Source organism: Marmota marmota, unplaced genomic scaffold, assembly GCF_001458135.2.
Source record: "Marmota marmota marmota unplaced genomic scaffold, marMar, whole genome shotgun sequence".
Classification (NCBI taxonomy): Eukaryota; Metazoa; Chordata; class Mammalia; order Rodentia; family Sciuridae; genus Marmota; species Marmota marmota.
Genome location: NW_026000272.1, coordinates 662,764 through 681,567, shown reverse-complemented (window position 1 = coordinate 681,567; position 18,804 = coordinate 662,764). Strand labels below are relative to the sequence as shown.

Below are 18,804 nucleotides of genomic sequence, written 5' to 3'. Positions count from 1 at the left end.
GAGGCACTAAGCCACTAAGCCACAACCTCAGCCCATATAATTGGTCTGGGGCTGGGGCTCAGTGGCAGAGCACTTGCCTCGCATGTGTGAGGCACTGGATTCGATCCTTAGCATCACATAGAAGTAAATAAATAAATAAATAAATAGTGTCCACCTGCAACTAAAAAATTGATTTACAAAAACATATGATCATCTAAAATACATGCAGAAAAGGCATTTAATAAAATTCAACATTCCATTCATGGTAAAAACTGTGAAACACTTAAGTGTTGAAGAAATGTACCTCAACATAATAAAGACTGTATATACTAAGACTGCAGTTAACATCATGTAGAATGAGGAAAACCTGAAAGATTTTTCTTGAATATCTGTAAAAAGCAAAGGATCCCACTTTTAAAAAAAAATTTGTAATTGTAGATGGACATAATGCCTACATTTTTATTATTTGTTAATTTTTATGTGGTGCTGAGGATCAAACCCAGTGCCTCACACATACTAGGCAAGTGCTCCTCTTCTGAGCCACAACCACAGTCCAGGAGTCACACTTTTAACACTTTTATTCAACATAATACTGGAAGTTCTAGCCAAACAAATTAGGAAAGAAAAAAATAAAGGGCATTCAAATTAGAAAGGAAGAAGTAAGTCAGATTGCCATGTTTGCAGACAACATATTCTTATATATATATAAAACATCAAAAACTCCAGGTAAAACTATTAAACAAATAAATTAATTCAACAAAGTTAAGGTACATATAAAATCAGCACATAAAAAACAATAGCATTGGTATATGCCAATGGGGAGTCATCTGATAAGGAAAAAAATTCCATTTGTAAAGACTACAAAAATACCTGGGAATTTAACAAAAGAAATGAATGAACTATACATGAAAATTATGAAATATTGCTGAAAGAAATTAAAGAGGACACACACAAAAATGTAAAGATCTTGTGTTCATGGATCAGAAGAATCAATATAATATCATGTCCATACTACTCAAATTGATCTACAGAATCAATGTAACCCCTACCAAAATATCAATGACATTCTTCACAGAACAAGAAAAAAAATCCTAAAATTCATATGGGACCATGAAAAATTCCCAAATAGTGAATGCGATTTTATGCCAAATGAACAAAGCAAGAGGCATTATACTACCTGACTTTAAAATTTACTACAAAAATATAGTAATCAAAACAGCATGGTTGGCATAAAAAGACACAGACCACTGGAATAGAATAGAGACTCTAGGACTAAAGCCATGCATCTACAGCCAACTGATCTTCAATTGGTGCTGTGAAAATTGTGTATTTATTTGCAGAAGAATAAAACTGGACTCCTCCTTCACTGGTTATAAAAATCAACTCAAAATCAATTGAAATTTTAAATATAAGTTCTGAGACTATAAAACTACTTGGAAAACTATAGGTAAAATATTCTTGGACAACAGAATGGTCAAGATTTTTTTCCCTGGATAGGATCCCAAAAGTATAGGAAAGAAAAGCAAAAATAGATGAACTGGGTTTGTCTCTTTCTATTCTATTGTATTCCACTGGCCTTCATGTCTCTTTTTATGCCAATATCATGCTGTTTTGTTACTAGAGTTCTGTAGATAATTTGACATCAGATACTGTGATGCCTCCAGCATCACTGTTATTGCTCATAATTGCTTTGGCTATTCTGAGTCTGTATTCTTCCATGTGAATTTTGGAATTTTTTTTCTAGTTCCATGAGGATTGTAATTGGAATTTTGATCATATTAAATCTATAGAGTGCTTTTAAAAATATGGTCATTTTAAAAATATTAATTGTGCCTATCCAAGGTAGATCTTTCCATCTTTTAAGATCTTCTTCAATTTCCTTCTTGAGGGTTCTAAAATTTTCACTGTAGAGGTCTTTCACCTCCTTGGATATATTTCTTCTCAAGTATTTTTTTTAGGCTACTGTGAATGGAATTATTTTCCTGATTTTTTTCTCAGCAGGTTTATTATTGAACTGTAGGAAAGCTATTTTTTGTATCTTGATCTTATATCCTGACATTTGCTGAATATGTTTATTAGCTCTACAAGACTTTTAGTGCAGTTGTTTTCTGTTGTTGTATCTCTCTGTGTGTGTATGTGTGTGTGTGTGTGTGTGTTGTTTTGTTTTTTGTGCTGGGAATTAAACCCAGGGTCACTCTACCAGTGAGTCACATTCCCAGCCTCCTCTCCTTTCTTTTTTATGGTATTAGGGATTGAAGCCAGGGGTGATTGAGCACTGAATCACATCCCATTTCTTTTTAATATGTTATTAATTTATTTAGAGACAGGGTCTCACTGAGTTGCTTAGGACCTTGCTAATTTGTTGAGGCTGGATTCGAACTTGTAATCCTTCTGTCCCAGCCTCCTGAGTTTATGAGAATTTTATTTTTTATTTTTAGACAGGGTCTCACTAAGTTGCTTAGGACCTCGCTAAGTTGTTGAGGCTGGCTTTGAACTTGCAATCTCCTACCTCAGCCTCCAAAGTTGCTTGGATTATAGGTTTGGAACTCTTTTTGGTGAAGGGGTTTTCTAGATATAGGGTTATGTCACCAGTAAATAGAGATATTTTGAGTAATTATTTTCCTATTTTTATCCTTTTAATTTTCTTCAGAGACAAATCTACACACACATAGTCACCTGATCCTTGACAAAAGGAGCCAAAAGCATACATCAGAAAAAAGATAGCATCTTTAACAAATGGTGCTGGGAAAACTGAATATCCATATGTTTAAGAGTAAAATTCTATCTTTTACTCTGCACAACAGTCAACTCAAAGTAAATCAAACACCTAGGAAACAACTCCACCTGCTAGAAGAAAACATAGGGTCAACATTTCCACATAGTGGTATAGACATTGACTTCCTTAGAAAGACCCCTAAAGTGCAAGAAATAAAACCAAGAATCAATAAGTTTGATGTCATTGAATTAAAAAGCCTCAGTACAGCAAAAGAAACAAGAGGCTGAAGAGAAAGCTTATAGAATGGGAGAAAAGCTTTGCTACCTAGTCCTCTGACAGGAGATGAATATCCAGAATATATATACAGAACTCAAGAAACTTAACACCAGCATCATATCCACAAAGCTCTGAGTTCATTGCCCAGTTTAAGAAAAGAAAAGACAAAAAAAATCTTAACCAAAAAAACTCAATCAATAAATGGGCAAACGAACTGAATGGATATTTCTCAAAGAAGAAACACAAATGGCCAACAAATACATGAAAAAAACTGCTCAACATCCTCTGCAATTAGAATGGCAACCATGAAGAATACGAGTATCAATAAGTGCTGGTGAAGATAAGGGGAAAAAGGTACACTCAAGCATTGCTGGTGGAACTACCAATTAGTACAATCACTTTGGAAAGCAGTGTGGAGATTCCTCAAAAGGCTAGGAATGGAACCACCACATGATCCAGCTATACCACTCCTTCTTATTCTTCCAATAGAACTAACATCAGCATATACAGTGATAGATAAATACTGATGATTATAGAATTATATATAAATACAATTCACAATAGCTAAGTTATGGAACTAGCCTAGGTGTCCATCAACAGACAAATGGATAACTGTAGTATATACACAATGGAGTTTTACTCAGAGATAAAGAAGAATGAAGTTGTGGCATTTTCTGGTGAATGGATGGAACTAGAGATCATCATGCTAAGTGAAATAAGCCAGAATCCGAAAGTTAAGGGTCAACTTTTCTCTTTCATATGTAGACGCTAGAGAGAAATAAGGAATTTTAAAAGGGGGGAATCTCATTAAATAGAAGAGAGAACAGTGGAGTAGAGGGAGGGGATTAAGAGAGTAGAAGAGGCATGGGAAAGGAGAGAAACAGTGGAATGAAATTCACTAAACTTTATGCAGATGTACGACTATATCACAATGAATTCTACTTTTATATAAATATAATGCACCAATTACAAAAAAAAGTGAATAAAAGAAACACGAGTAGAATATAGAGGAAATGAATGAGGGAGAGAGAAGAGAAAGAAAGGAGATAGTATCAGAAATTTAAGTGGAACAAATTATGTTATATGTATTAATGAATATGCCAAAATGAACCCCACTAATATGTATAACTATAATTTATTAATAAAAAAGAAAAATGGGCAAATGGGGTTATATCAAACCAAAAAAACTTCTGCTCCTCAAAGAAAATAATTGACAATGGAGAAACAACTTACAGACTGAGAGAAAATAATTGCAAATAATACAATCTGACAAGCAATTAATATCCTAAAATATATAAGGAACTCAAGTTAGAACAAAATAAATAATAATAATAATAATAATCTAATTAAAAATGGGCAATACATCTGGAAAATGTTTTTTTGTAGAATTGGTACCATTTTTTTTTCTTCAATGTTTTTCCAGAATTCACCAGCAATACAATGGGAACCTTGAGATTTTTTTTTTTTAATGGAAAGAGTCCTCATTTAAAATGACCATTCCATGATGGTGGAATGTGTTGGACATTATTATCCAAAGTACATGTATAAAGACCCAAATTGGTGTGAATATACTGTATATACAACCAGAGATATGAAAAATTGTGCTCTATATGTGCAATAAGAATTGTAATGCATTACACTGTCATATATCAATAAAAATTAATTTTAAAAAATAATGAAATAAAAAAATATATAAAATGATCATTCCAGGGCTGGGGTTGTGGCTCAGTGGTAGAGCACTCACCTGGCATGTGTGAGGCACTGGGTATGATCCTTAGCACCACATAAAAATAAAATAAACGTATTGGGTCCACCTACAACTAAAAAATCACATATTAAAAAATAAATAAATGAAATAAAATAAACTGACATTCCAGCCAGGCTTGGTGGTGCACCTCTATAATCATAGCAATTTGAGAGTTTGAAGCAGGAGGATGACAAGTTTTAGGCCAGGCTGGGCAACTTAACATATCTTGTCTCAAAATAAAAATGAAAGGAATTATTCAAAATGAAAGCTTAAAAATAACTAAATTCATAAAAGTTAAAAAAAAGGAGCTGAGGGTGTAATTCAGAGGTAAAGCACAACTGAGTTAAATTCCTAGTACTACTAAAAAGAAAGGAAGGAAGGAACAAAAAAGGAACAAAGGAAGGAAGATCTTTAAAAGCTGTAGGGCTCCTCAGGCTATATGTTCCTGCATAAACTTTGGTAGTTCATGTCTTTCAAGATAATTTTCTATTTAATTTCTATTGTCAATTTTATTGGGATAATATTAGCATAAAACATTTCCTTACTCTTTCATGTATTATGATCTGTAATAATACACTCTCTCATTTCAGGTATGGTAATTTGTGTCTTCTTTCTTTTCTCCCTGATAATTTTACCTAGAAATTTACTGATTTTATTAATTTACTAAAGAGCAATGGTTTAGTTTTTATTGATTTTCTCTATATTTGTTTTCTCTTTTATTGATTTATGTTCTTATATATATATTGTGTAATATGTAATAATTATTTGTTTTATCTAATTATGTAAATTATTATATATTGATCATAAATACATAATACAATATTGTATATCATATTATGTTAATATAACATTTTATATTTCATTACTTAGTAATATTTAATAATTAATTCATTATTATTTGTTCTTTTTTTATACTTCCTTAAGGTAAAGGCTTGGTGCATTTATTCGACACTGCTCCTTTCTAATACAGCCACTTAGATATTATAGGATTTCCTTTTAGGACTACTTTGTCATGTTTTCATTTCATTCAGTGGAAAATATTTTAAATTCTCCTTTCAATTTTTGTTTTGACTCATAGGTTAAAAGTATAACATTTAGTTCCCAGGTACTTGGAGATTATCCAGATATTTCTATTATTGATGTTTAATTTAATTGTATTTTGGCCAGAGAAGATAATTTGTATGCTGAAAATTCTTTTCATTTTTTATAAGCCAAAATAGCCAGTATATGGTCTATCTGGGTATGCTGGAAAATAATACATATTCTGCTGTTGTTGGTTTGAATGTTCTAAAAATGCCAATTCAGTCAGGTTGGTTTGGAGTGTGATTTGATGTTCTGTTGCTTGTGCTTATTTTTTTGTCTACTTGTTCAATTACGTATTAAGAAAGCAGTATCGGGCTGGGGATGTGGCTCAAGCGGTAGCGCGCTCGCCTGGCATGCATGCGGCCCGGGTTCGATCCTCAGCACCACATACAAAAAAAGATGTTGTGTCCGCCAATAACTAAAAAAAAAATATTTAAAAATTCTGTTTCTCTCTCTCTCTCTCTCTCTCTCGCTCTCTCTCTCTCTCACTCTCTCTCTTCTCTATCTAAAAAAAGAAAGCAGCATTGAAATCTATAGCTCTAGTTAAAGATCTTCTCTTTCTCCTTTCAAGAGAATCATCTGCAGATTTTTGTAATTGATATTTCTCCTTCTTTCTCTCTTTCAATTTCTCTCTCTCTCTCTCATTCATGCAGCTCTCTTTTAAATTCTATGTACTATGGCCTCCCCACCTTCTCAATGCTTTCTCATCAATGAACAGAATCCACCAGGCACTATTTGGGTTCCTTCTCCCTGCATGATAACCTGAAAACACTGTCCAGGCCACCAGCCTTTCTGATTATAGGGTTCACTTTGTTTCCATTCTTAAGAGTCACTATCCTATATTGCCTTTGATCAATTTCTGAAAAAACATTATGGAATATGTTCATTCTCAGTTGTTATTTAAGATGAGAGGTTAAATCTGATCCTCCTATTTCATTTTATCCAGAAGCAAATGTTTCCAATTATATTATTCACAGGTACTCAAATTCCACAACTGAACTAATTTCCATTTCCTGATCCTGCCTTCATCACTCCAACCACAACTCCAAAAGAAAGAAAACAAAACTGCACTGTTTCTTCTCTAGTCCAGTGTACACAATTTTAAAAATAGCACCACCCAATCACAGAAGCCAGTAATTAGAATTTGATCTTTTCCTTCTAATCTTTCTTTGGCCCCCAGACTCTAATCAGGTACCAAATTCTCTCTTTTCCCACAGTCATCATCTTCATCCTGGAAAAAATGTAATTTATGACTGGTCTCTTCCTCCTGTACTTCTCAACTTTAGTCCATTATTTGTATCAAAACAACTATCTTATAGCCTTACTTTAAAAACAACAACAAAAATATGAAAAAATATTTCACTTTAATTAATAAGTGTATTCATTGTAGCTGCATGACTGTAGTAATTCCAGAACTGTTTTGAGTATAGTAGAGGATTGAGAAAATATATCAGTGAAAAATACTGTGTTGAACTGAAATTAATAGTATCAATATAAACTTATTACACATACAAGCATGTATATGTATATGCTTATGCAAATATTTGTATATATGTATATGTGTCCGCATGTATATACATATGTATGAATATATACAGATGTTTATATGTACATATAACACCCACACATATATACATATATAGGTGTGTGTATATGTGTGTGTTTTCTATTTTGTCATTAATGACCATTGAAAGGTTCTAGAAGCAATGATATCCTTATAGCAAGAAGTTAAGTCTATATATAATTTCCCACAAAATATACTATTTCTTTTTGGAAAAATGACTGATCACAAGGCTGAATAATGGAAGGTACAAGATTAAGTCTGAAATGTACTGTTATGACATATACTTTAAAAGTGTTCCAAAATGAGGTGAATGTATCAAAAGGAAACAGAAAGCAGATTGAACAGGCTCCCAGTAGGCAAATATTGAAAATTGTAAGGAAAAATTTTAATCAAAACATATAATGATACTAATATTTTATAATCCCCTTAATAAAATAAAAATGCATTCATACTTACAATTAGCTAATTAATTAACAGGAAAGAAATACTAATTTTACAAACAGAATGCCATATAATAAATGTAGAGGAAAAATGGATTTAGAAAAATCATTCTTTTGCAGCCATAACTGTTGTTATTCATGCAAGAATAATCAATAGTTGCTAAAACTATTGGGTACAAGTTGGAAGAAGAGTAGAATAGTGTCAAATAATATCCCCATGACTTATTAATCATAAGCTTAAAATGGTAATTTTAGAGTGAAGTAACCTGGTAGACATCAAAATTAATATTACAATAATAAAGCGAACAGACATCATGCTTCCTTCTTCAGTAATGCATTGAGAACGACACAATTAACTCCTGTTGTTTTATTTCCAAAAATGAATAAGGAAGATATAATTGACATTATGAGAGAAAAGAAATGCTGAGCAACTATATTAGAGTATAGGTTAAAGAGTCATGACAATAAATGCAATGAATAATCCTGGATTGCATCCTAAATGAAGGAGAATTACTATAACAGACACTTTGGAGATAATTAGAAAAATTTAAATATGGACTACAGATTAGAAAAGAGTATTATGTTAAGTTACATTTTCTGAATTGTAATTGTATTTTATAAAATTATTTAATTGTTCTAAGGAAATATGCACTTAAGTATTTAGGAACAAAGGGAAATGATATATGTGACTAATTCTCAAATGATTTTGGAAAAAATTAAATTCACACACTTCCATACTTGCCATTTTAACACAGCCCATGACATATTATAATGCATTCATTTCATTGTAATAATACTTCTGATTATACTAAACTGATGGTCAAGTGCAATCCCATCTAGCCTGTAGATTACTACTCTTTGGAAGACCAGGCTAACATGTGCTCAGATTTGAGAACAAATTTCCCAGCTGTTTCTGGCCCATACCTGACATCCAGCCAATGATTATTATTTTGTAGTTATTATTGTTTTTTTTTTACTAGAAACTGGCTTTGTCAAACTTTGAGGTATAATACTCCAGATACATTTGCCTAAAATTCAGAAACTTTCCAAAACCAAACTAGAAAGTTTATCCATTGGAATAAAGAATTAATTTCCAGTGCTCTAAAGGAAAAAATTCAACTTTACACTAAACTTCTTTATCAATAGACTACTGAAGTTACCTTATGACTCATTTAGATGGAAAGGGCTGAGTAGAGAATCTTAAAAGAATAACTGACCTCCAAGTCCGGGTCTCAGTCGGTTATCATAACCATCCAGAAGACGATCCAAGATTCTAGTGAAAATAGTGATGTTGTCAGTGCTGTCATCAGGAATATCTGGGGCATGCTTAGGAGAGAGTCTGATACAATACAAGGAAAAGAAAAGGAAAATAGCAGTTCTTAATAGGAAACAATTACATGTATAAACATTTTAATTCAGGGAAATTTCAAGTAATAGACCAAGCCAATAAATAGCCCCATGTCTTAACCAAAATTGCAAGCACTTCTTATTTGTCACAATGATTCTCTGCATAGAAAGCCAAGAGTAATCAATACATAAGCTTTTACACTTGGACAACAAACTCAGAAAGGAAGACAAATTTCCCCATACTTATTGCTAGTAGAGGCAAAGATTGAATTAGAATCCAAATTTTCTGACTTTCTAGTGTCCCTGAGCTACTTCCTACTCCTCCAGTTTGGAAGCCTTTTGCAAGCCTTTATGAACACCATGCATTTTACTAACCACCTAATCAGACTAGGCACTGTGACTGATATCTATACATTTTGAGGAGGAGCTTGATGTTGTTTGGCAGAACTAGAATTTTTTTTAAAGCCCTGAGTAGTTCAGGGAAAAGAGGATATGGTGAGAGAAATGGCTATTGTTGAGGAGGGTAAAGAAGGATGGTGTAGCATTAAATAATGAACCAAGAACTAGAAATCGTGGTACCTACTTATTTGGAAATGGGGTAGATGATCAAACAAATTATTGTACTATATATATCTTTAAGTCTTGGTTTTCCCTATTCTTAACTTGGACTCAAAAAGTTGACTTTAGTAAGTATATAATAATTATTCCCAGTATCTAGTTCATCAGAGCTGTAAAAGCCACAAGATACCAGTTAAGTAAAGGTCCTAGGAGACAGTTAATACATTCCAGAAATATTTATGCCTAGAACTGAGCAAGGTTCTTATGCTGAAAAAGAGCTTGAAAATGAACATACAGGGTAGTAGAAACATCTGAATTGAATAGTTCTCAACCTAAACCATCATTTTTTATCATGTAACTTAGTAAAAGTCAATTTGAACTATAAGTTTCTTAATTCATAAACATAATTCAATTCATTTACACATTTTTATTATTAACTATATGATCACTACTATTCTAAGTGTTCTAATAAAGCAGAAAACAAAATAAAATAAAACTAAGTAATGTTTCTCTTGCTCAACTTACAGGGTTTCTGAGATAATTGAATTATAAAATAAATATACTTGGAAAAGGGAAATTAAGCTTCAAGAGTTTGAAGACATGATTTGAGTTTATTAGTTGCATGACCTTAGGCAAACCATGTAATACCTTTAGTGGTAGCTTTAGCAGTTAAAATCATCCCATAGAATGCTGTGTTAATATCAAATAACTTATTAAAATTGCCAAGATGAATGTTTCATATCTAGAAGTATTTGAAGTTTGTTTTTTTAGAATAGTAGTTTTTGCACTCAAATGCATTATTCAAATATTAGTGATAATAACAAATTATTGGAACATGTATCAGCCAAAAGTCATAGGGACAGCTTTAGCCAGAGAGGCACTGGAACCTAAGTAATAGAGGATGATTGGCTGTTTGAACGGATCATGAAAAATGATACAGAAGCTTCAATAAGAAGGGGGAATAAAGGAGGGAATTGAAGTGTAGAGTTAACCAACTGAAATCAATACACTGAAGAGAGAAATGCAGACACCTTGTCAGATGACAGCCTACATCTGGCAAAACCCACCAATGTTCTGGTCCATCTGACGTAAGGCCATGGAGCAGTCGTAGGAACTCAACTGATTCAGTGGAAATCTGTTTCTTATTATCTCTTGACTTTCACTGTGGGGGTTCTTGACCTTGGTTAGCCTAATTTAATTTCTGGGAACTAGATCTACAAAATGAATGGGAAACCATTTCTTGGATTACTAGAACATAACAGAACACAGAATCCTCTTAAAGACATACACAAACCAAAAAGGGCTTTAGAGATTATCTATTCCTGGTGGATTTACAGATGAGAATGCTAAAGTTCCTGAATATAATTTTTAAATCAATTTGAGAATTATTGGGAAAGCTAAAAATTAGATCCCAAATTCCCAGATGCAAAGCATTCAATTTCCCTATGATTTTTACACTTGATTACCGATATGTTTTTCTCCTGACATGGACTAAATTGCTGCACAAAGTGCTGGAAGTTGGTTTAAGTTAGAATCCAAATTAGAACTCTCTTCTTCAGTCACTGTACTGCACCAAGATGCTGTAGTTTGTGCCCATCCACAGGTATTTTAGGGTAAACATCAAAGAATCATAGTACCTGAGGATTATTAAGGACTTCAGAGATCATATAATTCTTTACCTTCATTTTACATATTAGACACCTGAGATATCAATGCCTTTGAGAGGAAAAAAATTGTTTACTCACATGTTTAAAGTTAATGAGATTGGCACACTAAAAATACCTTATATCTGTCACTATTGGTTGGATCAAATATGATAATAATAAACCCCCATTAAAGAATAAAATTATGTTACTAATACATTATCTGTATGTATGTATTATCTGTATCATTTTTCTAGTTGTAACGATGGATCAGTAGCAAGTTCACAGGATTTGAGTCAAATGACTACAGTGTTAGTTTTGTCTCCGTCACTTATTTCCTTATATGTAAAATAGGGATAATAAAACCCTACCTTAGAAAGCTTTTGGAAAAATAATTAAATAAAATAATAAAAATAAGACTGCTTTGTAAATGAGGGTTTTTCCTTATTTTTTTCCCAAACTCCTAATAACACAGTGAGAAAACCTTTGAAATACATGCACTTTTAGTCAAGCTCACTAACCACGTAGAGATTAAGTGCAGGATGTCAGCAGTAATAGCGTTAATTCAACCACATCAAGGACCCTGGTGTGTTTATGGTAGGGGAAAGCACAGCTGCAGAATTGCTGATGCAGTTCAGACGACAACCCAAAGAGAAGAGAAATTTACTTCATTAAAAGGATGACATTTTCCCTAATACTGCATATGTCCTAGGGGAGAACATGTTTTTAAATAATGAAAATTCTAGATTACTGGCAAATCATATCTCTGCACTACTCCCAAGACTTTCATAACTCTTCAAGGTTTATCAAATAAAATCCCAACTCCTTAGCCTGACATTCACAGCCTTCTGCAATCTGGTGCCAATATACTTTTACAGCTGCAAATTCCACTTTTTTGCTTTCATACCAGAAATCATAGCCAAATCAGATCACTTACCATTTCCTAATATCCCCTGCTTTCATTTTCCAAGCCCAGGCTTTCCCATGAGTGGAAAGGCCTTACTAAAGATTTATCTTGCTAAGGATACCAGTTATATGCTTCGGAGAGAATGAGAAACATGTGTGGTCCAACAGCACACATTCTAATGTTTTTACAGAAACCACTTGAAGGAAAAAATAAACTTTTTTTTACAAGAATATGCCTAATCCATCTAAGAAAGAGAGCTGGTCTTAAATATTTTCTACAATGTTATAATAAATCTAGAGAAGTATTGGCTAGAGACATGCCTACTTACATATGTTCTACCTGTTCATATTAACCGTATTTGCTGAGTTAAAGTAAAATAAAGACCAAGTTCTTCATACCTTCTTAGGAACTGAAAGACTGTGCTTCACACACACACACACACACAGACACACCAATAACAACAATGACAACAACAAAAACACAGGAAGAATAAACTAAAGCATATTGCATATGGCAAAGGTACTAGAACTAAAAGATGATTCCACATATGAATATAAAAAGACATACCCCAATTTAAAATATCTTGTGATCAAAACTGTGCAAAGAAGTGAATGTACATTCTTCTTTTAAAACACTACCATAAAGATTATCTAGTTGTCCAGGCAAAACAATGCAAGTCTATTTCTCATAATTCATCTGAATTAACCATAGAGCTAATGTATGAGCCCTATTTCAGCAACATTTTTGTTGAGTAGACTTTCATAGAACAGCCTATGAACCATTTATAACACTGTCTCTGTGAAAAAAATAATTGACACAAAAGATGGGAAAACTACAACACTATACATATTCTCTCCCTCACTGTTATTTGCTCTTTACTCCCATATGATCAAAGCAATAAGCTGCCCACCAGCTCAAACCCTCTCACTTATTCCTGGTGACTGATATCCTTACAACAAACAGTCTGGCAGTCATCATCATAATCAAGTGATCAAATTTAGTATCAGTATTACTGAGACAACTTCACATCCAGAAATGATACAGTAAGAAGTCACAGTATCACCTATGAAATGTTCTTGATCCTGGCCTCAAATGTCCATCCTTGTCCTATGTCACAAATGCTACATTTACACTTTAGAAGTAAAAATATTAGGATCAAATGATACTTATTATTTCTTCAGACCCTATGAAAAAACTGCATTTGCTCTATAGTAGGACAGTCCATCCAGTCATATGGCTGAGATATTAAGTATTCAGAGTCTGAGAGATTACTATGTATAAGCAAATGTTTATTTACATAAAATAAATAATTATATACCTAATTCTTGCATTTATTTTTATTTATTTACTTTTGTTCCCAGGGATTGAACCCAGGTGTACTTAACCACTGAATCACATCCCCAGTCCTTTTTATTTTTATTTTGAAGCAGAGTCTTGCTAAATTGCTTAGGGTCTTGCTAAATTGCTGAGTCTGAGTCTGGCTTTGAACTTGTAAACCTCCTGCCTTAGCCTCTTGGGTTGCTGAGATTACAGGAATGCACCACCATGCCTGGCCTAATTCTTAGTTTTGTTTTTTTTTAATCTCTTTGTGATGACTATTTCCATCACTAAAGGCCCCTGCACCTCATACGAAAATTTGTTTTGCATGATATATCTGCTAGCTGGCCTTAGGTTCTTGCCCTATGCCTTGTGGTTCTCCTACCCATACACTATATCTCTAAAATGAGTCTCTTTGCAAATTGACCCTCTTCAAATAATCTTAACCAAAATGTCCAATTTGCAGTCAGATCTGGAGGATTCATCCAATACTTATTTGCTACTTAGGCACTTACCCATGAACCCATTATGAAATTGCTGATATTTGACCAAGTTGACCTAGAAAAATACAGTTTCGTGATGGTTCAACTTACTGTTAATATACAGAGTTCTCACTTGTTTGGTGATAAAAATACAGAATCAAGAAACAAGAGTATAAGAAATGTATTCATTATATAAATCTGAAATCATTTTCCATAATTTTCCTCAAGAATATGAGACTAAGATAGTCCCAGGACCACCCTGCTGACCAGAAGACCCACCCCAGAACCCAGCACAGGCCTAGGACAGTCCCACCCACTGACAGACCCACCATGGAACCCAGGTCTACCCCACTTCCATCTTGGGACACTGCAGCCATCACCTTAGACCTCTTCCCACAGTAGCCTCCACCTTGGGACAACAGATAGGGCCTGGAGGCAGCTGTATCTCTGGACAGAGAGCCCACCCTTTCAGCACCATCTCTGAAAGTGTTTGCATCCATCTTGGGACACCTCCACTGCTATCTTGAGTTATCTCCTCTATTGCCACTATCACCTTTACTTGCAGTAGCATTTATCGTGGGACACCAGCTGGGGTCTAGAAGTCCAACACCAAGGGGAGGTACAGGTAATCTCCAGAGACACTATAATATTATAGGGTAGCAACTGTAATACTTCAGATCTGCACTGCAAGAAAGGGAGACATATAGACAACATGAACAAACAAGGGAGGAAATTGCCCCAAACAAACCAAGACACTACAATAATAGAATCCATGGATGGCACAGTTGATGAAATGTCAGAAAAGGGATTCATAATGTACATAATTAAAATGATCTATGATTTAAAAAATGACCTAGTGAGCAAATACAGGCAAAAATTGATCACACCAAGAAAGAGATAAGGGAGCAACTACAGGTAGCAAAAGATTACTTCAAGAAAGAGAGATTCTGAAAAGAAAAACAATCAGAAATCCTTGAAATGAAGGAAATAATAAATAAAATTAAAACTCAATAGAAAGCATTACCAACAGACTAGATCACTTGGAAGACAGAATGTCAGATGATGAAGACAAAATATACAGTCTTGAAAATAAAGTTGACCACACAGTGAAGATGGTTAGAAACCATGAACAGAACATCCACGAATTATGGGATAACATCAAAAAAACAAACCTAAGATTTATTGGGATAGAGGAAGGCAAAGAGATTAAAACCAAAGGAATACACACTCTTTTCAATTATATAATATCAGCAAATTCCAAAATATGAAGAATGAATTGGAAAATCAAATACAAGAGGCTTGCAGGACACCAAATGTACAAAATTACAACAGATCCACACCAAGGCACATTATAATGAAAATGCTTTGCATAGAGAATAAGAATAGAATTTTAAAAACTACAAGAGAAAGGAATCAGATTATATATGGGGGAAACCAATTAGGATCTCTGCAGATTTTTCAAACCAGACCCTGAAATCTACAAGATCCTGGAACAACATACACCAAGCTGTAAATAAAATGGATGTCAAACAAGAATCAGAGCTAAAATAAAAGAAATTGAAACAAAAGAAACAATCAAAAACACTGACAAAACAAAAAGTTGGTTCTTTGAAAATAATAAAAATTGATAAACCCTTAGCCATTCTAACAAAGAGAAAGAGAGAGAAAAATCAATTTACTAACATCTGTGATGAAAAAGGAAATATCACAACAAACACTACAGAAATACAGAAGATAACCAGAAATTAATTTGAAAATTTGTACTCCAATAAAATAGAAAATATCAAAGGTGTTGACAAATTTCTAGAGTCATATGATTTGCCCAAACTGAATCAGGATGATGTACACAAGTTAAACAGATCAATTTGAAGCAATGAAATAGAAGATGCCATCCGAAGCCCACCAACCAAGAAAAGCCCAGGACCAGGTGGACATACACCTGAGTTCTACAAGACTTTCAAAGAAAAACTAATACCAATACTCCTCAAATTATTTCATTAAGAAGAAAAGGAGGCAGCATTTCCAAACTCATTCTATGAGGCCAATATCACCCTGATTCCAAAAACCAGACAAAGACACATCAAAAAAAAAAAAAAGAAAGAAAAGAAAACTTAAGAGCAATACCTCTAATGAACATGGATGCAAAAATTCTCAATGAAATTCTGGCAAATCAAATACAAAAACATGTTTAAAAGATAGTGCACCACTATCAAGTGAGGTTCATCCCAGGGATGCAAGGTTGGTTCAACATACAGAAATCAATAAATGTAACTCATCACATCAGTAGACTTAAAGATAAGAATCATATGATCATCTCAACAAATGTAGAACAAGCATTTGACAAAATACAGCACCTGTTGATGTGCAAAACACTAGAAAAAAAACTAGGGATAACAGAAACATATCTTAACCTTGTTAGAGCTACCTAGGCTAAGCTCAAGGCCAATATTCCCTCTAAAAATTGGAACAAGACAATTATGATCTCTTTCACCACTTCTATTTAACATAGTTCTTGAAACTCTAGCCAGAGCAATTAGACAAAGGAAAGATATTAAAGGAATATAGATAGGAAAACAAGAAATCAACTATCACTATTTGCTGATGACACAATTCTATACATAGAGGATCAAAACAATTCCACCAGAAAACTTCTAGAACTAATAAATGAATTCAGTGAAGTAGCAGGATACAAAATCAACACCCATAAATCAAAGGCAATTCTGTACATCAGTGACAAATCCTCTGAAAGAGAAACTAGGAAAACCACCTCATTTACAATAACCTCAAAATAAAATAAAATACTTGGAAATCAACAAAATCAAAGAGGTGAAAGAATTCTACAATGAAGACTACAGAACACTAAAGAAATTAAAGAAGACCTTAGAAGATGGAAAAATCTCCCTTGTTCTTGGATAGGCAGAATTAATACTGTCAAAATGACCATACTACCAAAAGCACTCTACAGATTCAATGCATTCCTAATCAAAATCCCAATGACATTCCTCATAGAAATATAAAAAGCAATCATGAAATTCATCTGGAAAAATAAGAGACCCAGAACAGCCAAAGAAATCCTCAGCAAGAAGAGTGAAGCAGGTAGAATCCTCTATACCAGACCTTAAACTAAACTATAGAGCAATAATAACAAAAACAGCACAGTATTAGCACCAAAATAGACTTGTAGATCAATGGTTCAGAATAGAAGACACAAAGACAAACCCACATAAATACAGTTATCTCATACTAGACAAGGGCACCAAAAACATACATTGGAGAAAAGACAGCCTCTTCAACAAATGGTGCTGGTAAAACTGAAAATCCATATGCAGCAAAACGAAATTAAGCCCATATCTCTCACCATGCACAAAACTCAATTCAAAGTGGATTAGGGAACTAGAAATTAAAACAGAGACCTTGTGCCTAATAGAAGAAAAATAGGCCCAAATCTTCATTATGTCAGATTAGGCCCCTACTTCATTATTAAGACTTCTATAGCACAAGAAATAAAATCAAGAATCAATAAATGGGATGGATTCAAACTGGAAAGCTTCTCCTTGGCAAAAGAAACAGTGAGATGAGTAGAAAGCCTACAGAATGGAAGCAAATTTTTACCACACGCACATCAGAAAGAGCCGTAATCTCAAAAAGTTAAACACCAAAAATCAAACAACCCAATCAGTAAATGGGCACTTCTCAGAAGAGGATATACAATCAATCAACAAATATATGAAAAAATGTTGAACATCGCTAGCAATTAGAGAAATGCAAATCAAAACTACTCTTAAGATTTCATCTCACTCCAGTCAGAATGGCAGCTATTATGAAGACAAACAACAAGTGTTGGCGAGGATGTCAGGGGAAAGACACACTCATACTTTGCTGGTAGGACTGTAAATTGGTGCAATGAATATAGAAAGTAGTATGGAGATTCCTTGGAAAACTGAGAATGGAACCACCATTTGACCCAGCTATCCCACTCCTCAGTTTATACCCAAAGGACTTAAAAACTGCATAGTACATTGACAAAGTCACATCAATGTTTTTAGCAGCACAATTCACAATAGCTAAATTGTCGAACCAACCTAGATGCCCTTAGGTAAATTAATGGATAAAAAATGTGGTATATATACCCAATGGAATATTACTCAGCAATAAAATAAAATAAAATCATGGCATTTGCAGGTGAATGGATGGAGTTGGAGAATATTATGATAAGTGAAGTCAACCAATCTCCCCCCAAAAAAGGCCGAATGTTTTCTCTGTTATGAGAAACTTTGGATAGGGCAAAATGTAGGGAAGGGAAGGGGGAATGGGAGTAGGAAAGATGGTGGAATGACATGGACATCATTACCTTAAGTATATGTATGAAGACACAAATGGTGTGACTTACTTTGTATATACCCAGAGACATAAAAAACTGTGCTGTATATGTGTACTATGAATTGTACACATTCTGCTGTTATGTATAACAAATTCAAATAAAGAAATTTAAAATAAAATTTTAAAGAAAGAATGTGGTACTCAAAATCAGAATGGTGTTTTAGACCTGGTTCTACTATGATCTTCAGAAAGTTAATTTAAATTTCTGAACCTCAGTTTCTTCATGTAAAAATTAAAGATCACGGGCTGGGGCTGTAGCTCAGTGGTAGAGCACTTGCCTTGCAGGTGTGACACCCTGGGTTCAATTCTCAGCACGAGAGAGAGAGAGAGAGAGAGAGAGAGAGAGAGAGAGAGAGAGAGAGAGA

At 33.8% G+C, this 18,804-nt stretch overlaps 1 protein-coding gene across 4 annotated transcripts in view; it reads right to left on the bottom strand.

Annotated features, from left to right (window-relative positions):
* Gabra3 (gamma-aminobutyric acid type A receptor subunit alpha3) overlaps positions 1–18,804 on the bottom strand; it is a 228,146-nt gene that overhangs the window by 101,579 nt on the left and 107,763 nt on the right. For all 4 annotated transcript variants that reach the window (XM_048796957.1, XM_015498004.2, XM_048796958.1 and 1 more), the window contains one exon: positions 9,023–9,144. In XM_048796957.1, the coding sequence (XP_048652914.1) occupies positions 9,023–9,144 (122 nt within the window). The remainder of the gene's footprint in view (positions 1–9,022; positions 9,145–18,804) is intronic.